This window comes from Drosophila suzukii, chromosome 2L (assembly GCF_043229965.1).
Source record: "Drosophila suzukii chromosome 2L, CBGP_Dsuzu_IsoJpt1.0, whole genome shotgun sequence".
NCBI classification, from domain to species: domain Eukaryota; kingdom Metazoa; phylum Arthropoda; class Insecta; order Diptera; family Drosophilidae; genus Drosophila; species Drosophila suzukii.
Genome location: NC_092080.1, coordinates 5,571,201 through 5,584,042, shown reverse-complemented (window position 1 = coordinate 5,584,042; position 12,842 = coordinate 5,571,201). Strand labels below are relative to the sequence as shown.

The 12,842-nt window shown below is 38.0% G+C and overlaps 2 protein-coding genes across 3 annotated transcripts; one reads left to right on the top strand and one right to left on the bottom strand.

Annotated features, from left to right (window-relative positions):
* Positions 1–5,260: 5,260 nt before the first annotated feature.
* Positions 5,261–8,529, top strand: ppk17 (pickpocket 17). Its single transcript, XM_017083676.4, has 8 exons — positions 5,261–5,830; positions 5,919–6,072; positions 6,136–6,339; positions 6,401–6,549; positions 6,603–6,733; positions 6,786–6,936; positions 7,000–7,113; positions 7,175–8,529. The coding sequence occupies exons 1-8, from the start codon at positions 5,597–5,599 to the stop codon at positions 7,337–7,339; spliced, it is 1,302 nt and encodes a 433-aa protein (XP_016939165.2). The 5' UTR covers positions 5,261–5,596; the 3' UTR covers positions 7,340–8,529.
* Positions 7,403–12,263, bottom strand: yellow-b (L-dopachrome tautomerase yellow-b). 2 transcript variants are annotated; one of them, XM_017083662.4, is made up of 3 exons: positions 12,167–12,263; positions 10,245–10,525; positions 7,403–8,754 (listed from the first exon to the last, which is right to left on the bottom strand). In XM_017083662.4, exons 2-3 carry the CDS (start codon positions 10,507–10,509, stop codon positions 7,658–7,660), a joined length of 1,362 nt encoding a protein of 453 aa, XP_016939151.2. In that variant the 5' UTR covers positions 10,510–10,525; positions 12,167–12,263; the 3' UTR covers positions 7,403–7,657. The 2 variants fall into 2 exon arrangements, with proteins under 2 accessions (XP_016939151.2, XP_036668743.2); XM_036812848.3 differs by having other exon boundaries at positions 10,245–10,522; positions 12,167–12,224.
* Positions 12,264–12,842: the final 579 nt, after the last annotated feature.

Below are 12,842 nucleotides of genomic sequence, written 5' to 3'. Positions count from 1 at the left end.
ATTAAAAACAAAAAAAAACAAGAATTTAGTTAAAGAGCCAAAATTATTTTAGGTTTTATTTTTCATTTCTGCAAGGCAAAGAGTTAGAATGGTGTATAATCCTCTGCATGAAAACCCATATACATTTGTTTATTAGTTTTTAAAAGAATAAACATATAGTGGTCATAAATCATGGGTCTCCCGGGGGAAGGTTTTAAGTTCTTCTAGATGATTCCCTTGCATCCTTTCAAAAATACAAACCCATTTTTCTGTTCCCAATTTTTAATAAAAAGCACAAAACACATTTTCTTTTTGAGTCATTGACGCAAAGCAATTTTTGCATTTTAGTGTCAAGATAGTGTTGTTTTTTTTGTGTATTTTGGCACTGGCGGCCTCCCTCAAATTTTTCAGGGTGTTCGAGGGGGTCTTCAGGGGCTGGGGTGCTTGTCTACACGAGGCAGCAACAATTATTGCTTGCAATGGGCTATTTCGAAGCTGCCGCCACACTGCGATGTGCGAGGTCCTCCTCCGCACCTGCACCACCAGCACCACCAGCACCACCAGCACCGCCAAAATCAACACCACCCATAGTCGCTGCCAAAAAGAAGACACTTTGAAAGGCATTTTTAATTGGGGGGTAGGTACGAGGGTTGGTTGTCACAGAAACGCAGATCACAGGGAAAGCTAAGAGTCCCAACCAGATGCGTAGTGGGTATACCTATTCCTGAACCCCCAAGTCGGTTAGTGGAGCATTCGCAAATGGCTTTTCTATAGATTGTATGACGGATCATAAATCATCATCAGCGATGGCAAACTCAAAAGTTAATTGCTCATGAATTAGCACAAATGTACCCATATGGACCCATATTCGTCATAGTCCCATAATAACATTTTATATGTTTAGGTCCTGCCATTTATGGCAGTGTTTTAAGTCTTATCAACTGTATCCTTAAAGAAAAAAAAATTATTTATGAAGTTGGTTACATATTTACATACACCCATTAACAAAATAGCATTTTCAATATTTCATGTTGAAAATATTGAAAATGTATACCTATATTTAACCTCTAAAATAATCTAAGCTTTACCAAATAACATTTTTTGAAAACTTGTTTGCCGAACACTGAGAACTAAGTTCCACACTAATAATATTTATTGGCAGATATAGTATTTCTATTTCACTATTTCAGAAATCTGAAATTGTAATATATCAATCAGTATCACCATTTCAGAAATCTGAAATTATTATATATCATATATGTTAGCATTGGAGATTAAAAACATTATTTGGCCTTCAAAAATATTATTTTTATTTTTATTGGGAATAATTGATATCTTTTAAGACAGAATATAACAAAAATATATTGAAAGCAAAAAAAAATATTGTATTCATATGATCTTTATATCCCAGGTCGAACTGTAAATGCTTTTCGCTCAGATATGGGTGAAAATGCATCCTAGTTTAATGGCATTCCGCCCTATAGGTTTCATTGAAAGATATCAGTAACCCTGCCCGAAATTTTTGTCAAATGGTATTCCCTAAAAATTCTGCACAACCAATTGGTTCACATAAAATGAAAATATTTTAAAAACGCCAACCGTGACCAAAATACATGCATAGTCTATAGATAACTCTCGTCTAAATGCATTGGAACCCATCCAAATTGTCGATATAAAAATATCCATCGTCGGCCGGTTGCTCCGCAATCCGCAAGTCCCAACCCCCAAACCGTAGTTCGTAATCCTCGAGCGCCGATCGTCGGTCAACGTCGTGCACTCGGCGGCATCTGCATCGCATCTCTGGTGCACCGATCCCATGCCCACATCCACATCCATTACCCGAGAGATCTCTCTTAATTTCGCAAATGATTTAGCCTGGTGGGGAGGCTGCAGGAGGAGGTTCGTTGCCAGGTAGCACATGGCATGACAAATGAAGGAATACTTCCTGCATTACGTGTGGGTTATGCAACAGGGGCTCTGGTCATCCTACGAAATATCTGGTAATTGCACGTCTTGCCAAATTCCTTTCCCAATGGAGCGATGCACGGAAATTTTGACATTTGCACTTGCAACTGTCAATCCAGAGTTAATATAGCCGTATAGCAACACATTGTAACTATGGATCTTTGTTCTTTGATTGATCACTAACAGAGAAAACTGATGTCAAAAGCATTAATTACAATAAATCCATACATACCTACTGAGAAATCATACCAAAAACTAATATTTTAAGCTGCCAAAAAATATATATTAATATCCATTTTCATCATATATATTTTTTAATGAAGGATGATCTCTCAATAATATCAAAATTTTCTAGGATCAATTACAACAAGTATTCCTCAAAAAAAAAAATAAAAAAAAGTTTAAAAACGAAGGACTCCGCAGCCAGTGCTCGGAAATTTAGTATTAAGTTTAACATTGTATGATAAGTTTAATTTGTTAAATAAAAATATAACAAAAATAATTTTTTTGTAGTGACCCAAAGTTTTTTGTCACGTTTCTAGCGGAATAACCCAAACATTAAAATATACTAGGCTTAACGACAAATAATAATAAAAGTTACCACAAAACCCTATTATTAAATCTATGATATCATTTTGGTTAAACTATTTTCACCATGGTTGTTGCGGTCTGTGGCCAAAACGAATCCCAACATGTTTATTTTCCAAATACACAATTTTGTTTAGATTTTTATGCAATCTATAAAACGGAAAACGTTTTCCAGCCCTCAGCTGGGTGTTGATGTGGACCCGTGTGGTCTGAAATGATTAATTGCCTCGGCTCAATTGAAAATCGCACACGCATAATGCAAAACCGATCCGCAGAAGATGTCTCTACCCATAGTTGTATGTAGATGCCATCTATCGCTAATTAATTAGGCAATCCAATCGAATCATTTAGTATTAGTCACTGATGTGTGGAGCATTAAAAATTATTTCTGTAAGCATTTGTCACCCAATTAAACCGACTGCAGCCAAGTACGCCAGGCAGCCAGCCATAGAATCGACTATATAGCCCACTACCATACTATAGAACTCAAGTGCAGCGAATTGCAATAATCGAAGTCTATATAGCGTCGAGACTTTTATTAATGATGAGTGAAAATGGGAAACGAAAATATTTTCCATTTGCAAGGGGGGGCAATATACCCTCCCCCCTGCGGACGCCTCTGCGCGTAATGTGTGTATGCGTTCTGATTAATCATGTACAGCCATATAGCCATAAAGACAGCATGGAAAATGACTCAGTACCCAACCAAATGTAAAAGTATTTTTCGATTTTGTTTTTAGAAATTTATGAGCGACAAGCAAAGTGTATTTTTAAAACATATTTCATACTCCACCAAAAGCGAGGGAAGAACATAATGTATTTGGGTCGTATCGAATATGTATAATAAGTTTAGAAAGTTTTAAAAGGGGCAGATAATATAAAATAATGAAACGGCAGGTAGAGTTCTTCATACAAATATCGGGTGTAGGACCTCGTACTAGTTGTATGTGTATATATTATATATGGTGGATTCTTTATATACCTTGCCAGCAGCATACCTACTGAATCTAAAAAACATTTCATATGCGTTTAATATAGCCGCCGCTGTGTTCTAAATTTAAAGCAAAAGCTATTTAGTTGCGAAGAAGTTCAACACAAGCGAACGTTCGCTCTACTCAGTTCTGCAGTTCTCTATGTATTCGAGCGAGAGTATCTAAAATTTAAAATTTACTATGTAGATAAGTAGAGATACACACTCGCACACGAGGGACTGCGTCCTGGGCACTAACTATACGGATCCACGGATCCACGGGCGCAGAACGCATACGCCGTGTGGTACGCCGACCGACAAGTCCGTCAACATATCTCACAGATACGCCAGATACACAGATCTAATGCGATCGTATCTGTATCTGTATCTGTATTTCTATCTGTGTCTGTAAAGAAGCGCTTTTCTTTTTTTCCTTTCTTTCATTTTTTTGCCGTGCTCGTCAGCACGTCCATGTCCACGTTGTGTTGGTGTTTTCATCTCATGAAATGTTTCAATTTGTCTATTTTTAGTAGCAAGTTTCTTTTTGTTTATTAGTTCTTCTTTTTTTTTCCTTCTTGACTTTCCCAGCATTGTACATAGGAACGATGTATATAGGGGCTTGGATATATAGCAGTGGGTCGGTTTGGGTTGGGATGTTTCTGCTGCTCTGATTTAACGTCACAACTGAGGAATGTCTTCTACACGATCTAGCTGGATCCACCACGCATTGTTTGTTTGTGCCCCGAAAGCTTTGGCCATATATCCCGATCTGTTTATATAGCTACCATATACATGGCTCGCTAATGGCTAGGTGTTTGCATAGATTTCGCTTTGGCTGTCTATAAGGTCAAATTGTGCCCGTGCGAGGTGCCTTTGATGATAGGCTAAGGTATCGCAAATGGGTCTATATATATGGCATCCATTTGGAATGGGATTTGTTTTGCAAATCTTCAAATACAAAGATTTAGCGTTGAATAAGCTAAACTTTTATCATAAAAGATGCTTTGATGATAGGCTAAGGTATCGCAAATGGGCTTATATATAAGGCATCCATTTGGAATGGGATTTGTTTTGCAAATCTTAAAATACAAAGATTTAGCGTTGGATAATCAAAACTTTTATGATAAAAAGATGATTTGATAACAGGCTATGGCATCGCAAATGGGTCTTTATATAATGCATTTGGAATGATATTTCTTTTTGCAATATTTAAATAGTTGGTATGTATGGTACATATCTGCTAACTCTTATCATTAAAAGGTGCCTTGATGATAGGCTAAGGGTCAAATAGGATTTATATAAAGCATTCTTTGGAATAAGACTTGATTTTGTAATTTTTAAATATTAAGAATGAATTTTCTATTGAACCATGATACCTGTAATACTGTTATCATTAGTTAAGGCGCCTTAATGATAGGCAAAGGTATCTCAAATGGGTTCTTATAAAAGGCGTTCATTTGGAATGAAATTTATTTGTGCAATTTTCAAATAATAAGTATTGTATTGGACCATAATACCTGTAGAACTGTTATCTTAATAAAGGTACTTTGATGATAGGCTAAGATATCGCAAAAGGGGGTTTACATAAGCAATCAGTTTGGAATAAGATGTGATTTTGCAAATGTTCGGACACGAAGCGTATTATTTTCTTATCAATTTATAATTGTGATTTGATGATAGGGTAGGGTATCGCAAATGGGTCTTTACATTAAGAACTCGTTAAGATTACGATTTGTTTTTGCAAAGTTCCGAAACGAAGAATGTGTTTTGTTTTTGAGCATATTATCTGCAAAACTCTTATCATTAATTAATTAATTACGGGTAATGTTACGCTTAGATTAGCGATACTAAGCGTTTTGTAAACAAGTCGGATAAACACGGCCACACACACATATGACCTGCTATAAAGTCGCGATCGATGGGGTGAATGGAGCTTATCGCCACCACGGAACGTAAATCAATATTAGTCTTATCTTGACTAACTGTGAGAATTCGCACAAGCCGCACAACAGACCAAAGATATTGGCCCTCAGCCATGACAGAAACGTGTATCCATAACCACGGAGCTCACTAGAGTTTCACTTTCCGCACGCCATGGGTTACTGGTCGGAGACTCGGGCCTGGATCTTCCGTGATCCAGCTAAGCTCATTCGCTACCTGGTCCTCTTCGCCTGCTGCATTGTGGTCATTGTCCAGTTGTACGAGTGCTTCTCCAAGCTCTACGATCCACCCATCTCCACGCATTCCTACTACAGCCTGAATGAAACCATCGAAATGCCGGCGGTCACCATTTGTCGGGAGCCGCCTTATAAAGAGGAGATGCTAACGGTTAGTGTATCAAGAAAACAATATAATATTTATGATACTTTTTTAAAAACTACTTAGAAAAAGGTTAAATCAAACTATATTTCTGTAGCGTCTTTCTGGCGGTGCCTGTCCTCACCCGAAATACGCCACCTGCTGGATGAACTATCCTTTCGGAGAAATATCTCTGGAAGAGTTCTTTGAAAATAGCACTCATGATATGGACGACACTTTTGTTTTCTACGGACTTAACGGAAATCCAGACAGTAGGTTAAATAGATTTCAGATATAATAATTAAATCCAAATATCATAAAACGATTTCATTTAGATGTGGTGATGAACAGCAGTCTACATTTTTATATGGGTCGGTGTTATACCCTTAGACCCAAGGAACCCGCCAAGAGGGTATCAAGAGACGTGGGATACTCCCTGATGCTAGAACATTCCATGTTGACCACTTCCACAAGCGATGTGGATACAGGCGGTGTCGGCTGGCATGTTTTCATACACGATAAGAAGGAAAACTTTACAGGTAAGCTTACCATTGATGAAAAATCAAAACAAAATAAGTTTAAAAACCTATTCCGATCCAGAAATCAACATGAAGGGTTCTGGGCGTGTGGAATATGTTTTTGTGGGTGTCAATGAGGAAATAGAAATCAAGCTTCAAACCCAATACTTCTCCAATGTCCAGACCCGACAAGAGGCTTGTTCCCAAGATGAGGACTACAGTGACTTGAAGGTAGGTTGGGAAGCAATACATTTTTATAGGCTTACATTTTGGAGTTCTTTCAGTGTGGTGAGCAGTGCATTTGGCAGGATTTGGCTGATAATATGCAGTGTTCGGGGCCTTGGATGCATGAAACCGCAAGTGAACCCTGCAACGACTCTGTTTCCATGAGAAAACTAATATCAGACTATAAGGAGTAAGGGTATAAACCTATTTCGAATTTTGGAAATAATAATCGAATCTTTCAGTGTATATGAAAATGAGGATGACTTTGATTGCGACTGTGTTCAGCCCTGCCAGTCGAGAATCTACACAACTTTCATTCAGAACCGCAAGACCTTCATTCAGCCAGAGCCCCGCACCCAAATCTATGTATACTACACAACGAAGCTGATATCGGTAGGGGGCTAAAATAATATGATGCATCGAACTTTGCCTGTATCTGTTATGTTCCATTTGCAGATGATTGAAGAGCGCCCCAGCTATGACACCACACAATTTATAGCGGATGTGGGTGGTTCCCTTGGATTTTTGCTGGGCCTGTCTGTCTTGGGGTTGATTGGAATACTAGAACACGTAGGACTAGCTATCCTCTAACCCTAAGTATTATTAATTATTATAAATTCATTCCTTTCAGATGACCCTCTTTTTCTGTGGCGGCTTCATTAAGAAGATGCAGCAGAAGGAGCAGGAAAAAAAGGAGCGTGCAATTTCTGAGGATGGTCAGTCCCAAACCAGCGATGAGACCATCGACATAGCCATTGCTTATAAAAAGAAGGATAATAAGCAAACTAAATATTGAGGCAAGAACCAAGCTGGCTTGGTTCCTTATTAGAACTAGGAAGTGTAAAGAAAACTATTCCGATACACTTCTTACATTTAATCAACATCACGAACAAGGTTACAGTTTTCTTAGCCTAAAACTTATCATAATACAGATGCACTCAAATAAAAATATTTCGTATGTTTAAGAAAACAGAATAGTTTTAAAAACCAACAAGGTATAGAAATCTTCTTTCGAAGATCTATGATCTTCGGTCTTAAAAAATACTTTGCATTACTAAAATTCCGAAAATATTTCATTCAAGTGTGCAAGATACTTTTGTACGTCTGCCCAGACCTAGATCCTAAAGCTCATCAGCAAACACAGACCAACAATCATCAGGGAGCTCAGGTTCCCCAGGGAAGTTGCTGAATTAACCTTAACCTTGATATTCGTGTTTAGTATATCACCAAGTTTGTTGATCACATCCGGCAGAGGGGAAGTTCTGATTTCGCAGGCAGTGTTCTCAATGGCATCCTTAACACTGGCGGTTAGAATGCGGAAGTTAATGGAACCAGGATACAACTCATCGTAGATGAAGACGGGTAGCTGGTTGGAGAGGACCCATAGACGTTGCTGGTCATCCACCTTGATGTCACTGGGGAACACCAAAGTATCGTTGCTCATGAAGATGCGACTCTGGGAACTGTGACTAAATTCGGTGGCAGTGCGCCAGCAGGCAACTTCATTGAGATTGGGCAGGGCGTAGAAAAGGACACCGGTAGCAGGATCCAAGAACTCGGCTCCAGCCTGGGTGTTTGGACCCCTTGAACCCAACACCTTGAACTCCCGATAAATCATCGTCGAAGTGGCCAAGGATTGGTTTCGCAATATCGCCGTGTCCACGGAGAATTCCGTGGTGGAGCAAAGTGGATGGAAGTACAAGGTGGAATAGCCGGATTCCAAAGGTTTCGACAGAGCCAGACCATATAGACCATCATCCCACTGGAACTCAATGCCATTGATGCTGAAGTTACCGGCCATAGGATCAGGATGGAAGAAATGATGCTGCACTCGCCAAGACTCCTGGTCCTTCCACGAGTAAACCACCAGGCCAGGATTGCCCAAATCGGCAGCATAGGCATAGGTGTTCTCACAATCAGAATCCTCCACTGCGAGATTGGCCAACAGGGATCCCTGCTTCAACTGGCCAGCGGGCAGGACGTGTCGTCGCAGCAGATCATCATTGTGCAGATCGTAGACCAGCAGTTGGGCTGCCCCGAAGATCTTAGTCTGCTCCAGGACCCCAGAGATCCGAGAGTCCAGAACCCAGAGGCGTCCGCATCGATCGGCTCGCACTCGGAATGGAGAAACCAATTCCGGTTCAGCTTCTTGAAGATTGTGGGCCTCCCAACTGGGGAAGGGTTTCAGGACAGGACTCTTGCTGGAAGTATCTGGAAAAATGTAAGAAAGTAATATAAATATTTTAAAATTTTAAAAGAAAATAAACAGGTATAACAACTATTTTTAAATATTCAAAGAAACCTTATGCCTTATTTAATATTAGTATTTATTGTAAACTTGTTGTTGTTATTAAATTTATCTATAAAATGGCATCGTTATTCAAATAAATCGGTTTTTAAATAATTTATAGGCAATCCAAACTAAGCACTGGTTAATTTGTTTATTGTTTTAAAGCTTAACAATATTATTAAGTTTTGTTTATTATAAACAATTTTTTTTTTATTATTTATTTTTTTATTTAAAATACATTTTTGTGTTGTTGGCTTAATAGTTTCATTTCAATATTTTTTAAGTGTACCAACTAAAATTCAAATTTAAAATACTTTATTATTTTTTTCTTTTTTTCTTATAAACTGGTTGGTTTATTTTTATTGATAGTGTCTCTCTCGTCAACAGACACTTCACTTGTTGTGTTGTATTTTAATTTGGGGATTTGCACTGCTTGTTTGTTTTGGATGCCGCTAATTAGACTACTCGAAAATTTTGGTGAGTATTTGTTGACTGTCGGTGAGTAATCCGCACTGGTGCTTTTCAAATTTGCACATGTCTAAACTGATTTACTGGCTAATAAGCCGAGATTGAGTTGTGGCTAAGGCAACTGGCCCACTTGCCTTGTGGTGAGGCGGTAAAAGGTAAAGTAACTTTATGTATGCTCTTGGAATTGATTTAAATGTGTACGGGAATATTTTAATTACCCATTTTTTATAAATAATATATAATATTTGTAAGCTTGATTAAAAAAATATAATTTAAAACAGAAGAAGAAATCAGATTTAAGATAACACATTTTGAAATAAAACCCTAACCTATTGAATATTGATCCCAAATCTTAGAGCTGAGAGTATCTCAGGATTATAAAGACCTTTAGTTAAAGTTGGGCTCTTGCTGCTACCATGTAAAAAGTAGTTTAAAAGGTCAAAAAAAATTCCTTCATTTCGAAATTAAACCCAAACCTATTTACTATTGATCTGAAATCTTAGAACTGGGAATATCTCAAGATTTTAAGCCATTCAGTAAAACTTGTGCACTTGCTATGACCAAATGTGTACTTCACAGCCCCCGCACTGAACCCCAGATGAACCCCACTATATATACAATGTATACAACCAGTATGCACCGATTTGTGGTGTGCGGTTGTTGTCAGACAGTTAATGACGCCAGCGAGCGGAATTATCATGCTAATTGCCGCAAGTGCGAAAGGAAACGGAATTGTTTGGATGGTCAAGTTGATCAGACAAACAATTGCCGAGCTGTGAGATTCGAGACTCGAGATCCGAGGTATGAGATTTCAGTTTTCAGATTTGAGATCCCAGATCAGTTCTTGGCACACATAGTGCAATTGCAGCGGGGCAATTATATTCAAATTCAACTATAGAGACAAATGCTGTGGCAGCTGCAACAATGCAACTCATGCGCTTACCATTAAGATCAAGGTAGGCCAACGAGGCCGGCACTCCGGACCGCCACCTGGGCAGGGTAACAAAGAGTCGGTGACCGGCGACCTCCAGGCCAAAGGGTATCACATTGGCCGGCTTGAACTCGCCCCGCTCGATGGCCGACCACCTCTGGTCCGGACTGGCGTACTTGAAGTCCATTTCCCGCCACTCGTAGGCCACGCGGAGATTGTCGTTTCCCAGGGCAGAAACCGCCCACAGAAGGAGCAGTCCATAAGTGAATCGCAGCATGGCTCTTATTTATCTACTGTAAACACAAGAAAATCAATTAATATTAGCTGCTCTACTGATTTAAGCTTCCCTTAAGCCGCAATAGCCTTGGCCAAGCCATAAACTCAACCAGATCAGACACTCGGAAAAAGCAAATACGGATTCATTTCATAAGGTACACTAATAAAAAACCTTATAAATCCAATGATTTTATATTCAATATAAATATTTTTGTATGTGTTTTTTATCAATTTGGGTTTTTACTCACTTAAAATGTAAAAACATTTGGCCTAAAAGTTATAGTTAATGTAAAGATTTTAATTTGAATTTAATATGAAACTATTGTTTTTAATGTTAAGGTTAAATATGTTTAAACGTTATATGTTACAAACACCAAAACTAATATTTTATATTTTGTTTTAAATATTTTCAAATTAAATCAGGCAATTTATTATATTTTGAATTCAAATATTTAATACGAAATTTTCAATTCAAAGTGATTTATTTTAACAATTGTATTTTTTTATCAGTATAAGTTGTATGAATGGAATTTGGCACAAACAAAATTGTAGCTAAAAAATATTTCAGCAATATATTAACTATTTATTCTGCTGATTTTTCAGATTTTTTCTCTTTACATTGGTTTCTGTTAAAGTTCATAATCATTCAACTTTGTCACTTGGACCAGCCTCCATCGCCATACTTCTTGGCCTTCTTATTTCCCATGTGAGTCACACTTTGTTTTGTCTTTGGTTCTCTTGGTAATTTGAAAGTTGCCTTTGGTCTGTTTCGAGTCGTCCAAATTCTGACTAAGTTGCCAAACCACAAATTCTTTTTTTCTGGCTAAAAGCGAGTCTTATGATACATTATCTAACCACAAGATCAGAACGTTTTTGGGGAACTTCACCGATGTTTTGTATACCCTTTACGTAGGGAATATTCTGGCACTTATTGCTACCATTTTTTTCAAAACCTCTTAAGAAAAGCATCACTCTTAGCTCGTAATTACAAACCCATTGAACCTTTCTCTCTCTTCAGCACAACATCCAATCTTTATTTTTAGAGTATCTCAACCATTGTATCTGAACCATCATTGTATCTGTGTGTCTCGAACACTCGACCTCATCATCAAAATTCAAGTTGAGTCTCGCAATTCAGGCATTAGCATTTCAATGGGCGCACTCCGACTGACCGCCATTCTCCTCTATGGTTCCATCTAACAAAATTTATTGATGATATGGGCATATTTTCGCTGATGAACGATTTGTTCACGCATTTTTCGAGTTTTTTGAGTGAGTCAGCTTTAAAATACCTATACTTTCTTAGCTTTTTACCTTTCCGATTTGGAATGTGGGCGTGTCTAAGCACAGCATGTAATTAAACTTTTAGTTTTATTATTAATGGCTTTTAATCAGGCTTAACTTTCATCTCTACTTAACTCGTTATTATTTGTTTGTTTTATTTTTGTTACAGTATTTTGTTTTTTTTCATAAGTGGTTTGAAGGCACACTTTGTAACCAACTCCAGTTTTGCAAACCCTATCAAGTAACGCTGCTCGAAGTTTGTGGCTTGGATCTTTCGTTTGGCCCTGGATTCGGTTTTATGACCACCGAGTTTATTTGATCTGCTGAACAAATCTTTACCAAATGTCACAAGCTCGGGTCGGCACTTAACACACCTTTTTTAATTTTATAAAAATCACAAATATAGCGGGAACACAACCGCCAACGTCGAGACTCGAAACGAAACTAAAAGTCAAGTGAGCCGCCAATCAAGTCGACTTTTTGGAGACCGGTCTGCGTGAGTGGTTCCCGCTCCATGAGGCTCTCTCGGAATTCGACTGAACTTGAATTAGTCAGCCATTAAGACGGTTTAGCACGTTGGTAATGAATTAAACTCATTTTTGGCACGCTCCCTGGGCTATCCCGCAAATAAAGTATATTATAACATAACTCCCACGCCATGGAGATATTAATGTAGTCATTAAAATCTCCAGCTGGGGCCCCAGTGATTGACAAGCCCCTGAAAAAAGTCCCACACTGCCTATAGCCATCACGGGCCTACTGTTTATTCATGATTGACCCATAAATATAAAAAGATATTAGACAAGCCCAATGTCCGAGTAATTTTTGTATTTTAAACAATATTTGAAATTAAAATTTAATTAATTTGTTTGATATTCATCATGGAAAGTTCCTGACTTCTGGTTGTCTCATTGGCAGAGTGAGTGATTGGGGATAACCCAATGAGTCATTATACATAGATGGGTGTGATTTCCCATCAAGACGGGATAAAATATGAAAAGAGATTTTACACTAAATATTATAAAGCTTGATTATTATGCGCTTTAAAAT

Bases quoted from the DNA above. Each gene is read 5' to 3' on its own strand.
- ppk17 (XM_017083676.4), top strand. From the start codon at position 5,597: ATGGGTTACTGGTCGGAGACTCGGGCCTGGATCTTCCGTGATCCAGCT. The intron at 6,550-6,602 runs GTAGGTTGGGAA...GAGTTCTTTCAG, and splicing joins AGGACTACAGTGACTTGAAG to TGTGGTGAGCAGTGCATTTG. The intron at 6,734-6,785 runs GTAAGGGTATAA...CGAATCTTTCAG, and splicing joins CTAATATCAGACTATAAGGA to TGTATATGAAAATGAGGATG.
- yellow-b (XM_017083662.4), bottom strand. From the start codon at position 10,509: ATGCTGCGATTCACTTATGGACTGCTCCTTCTGTGGGCGGTTTCTGCC. The intron at 8,755-10,244 runs GTAAGCGCATGA...ACATTTTTCCAG, and splicing joins GGCCTACCTTGATCTTAATG to ATACTTCCAGCAAGAGTCCT.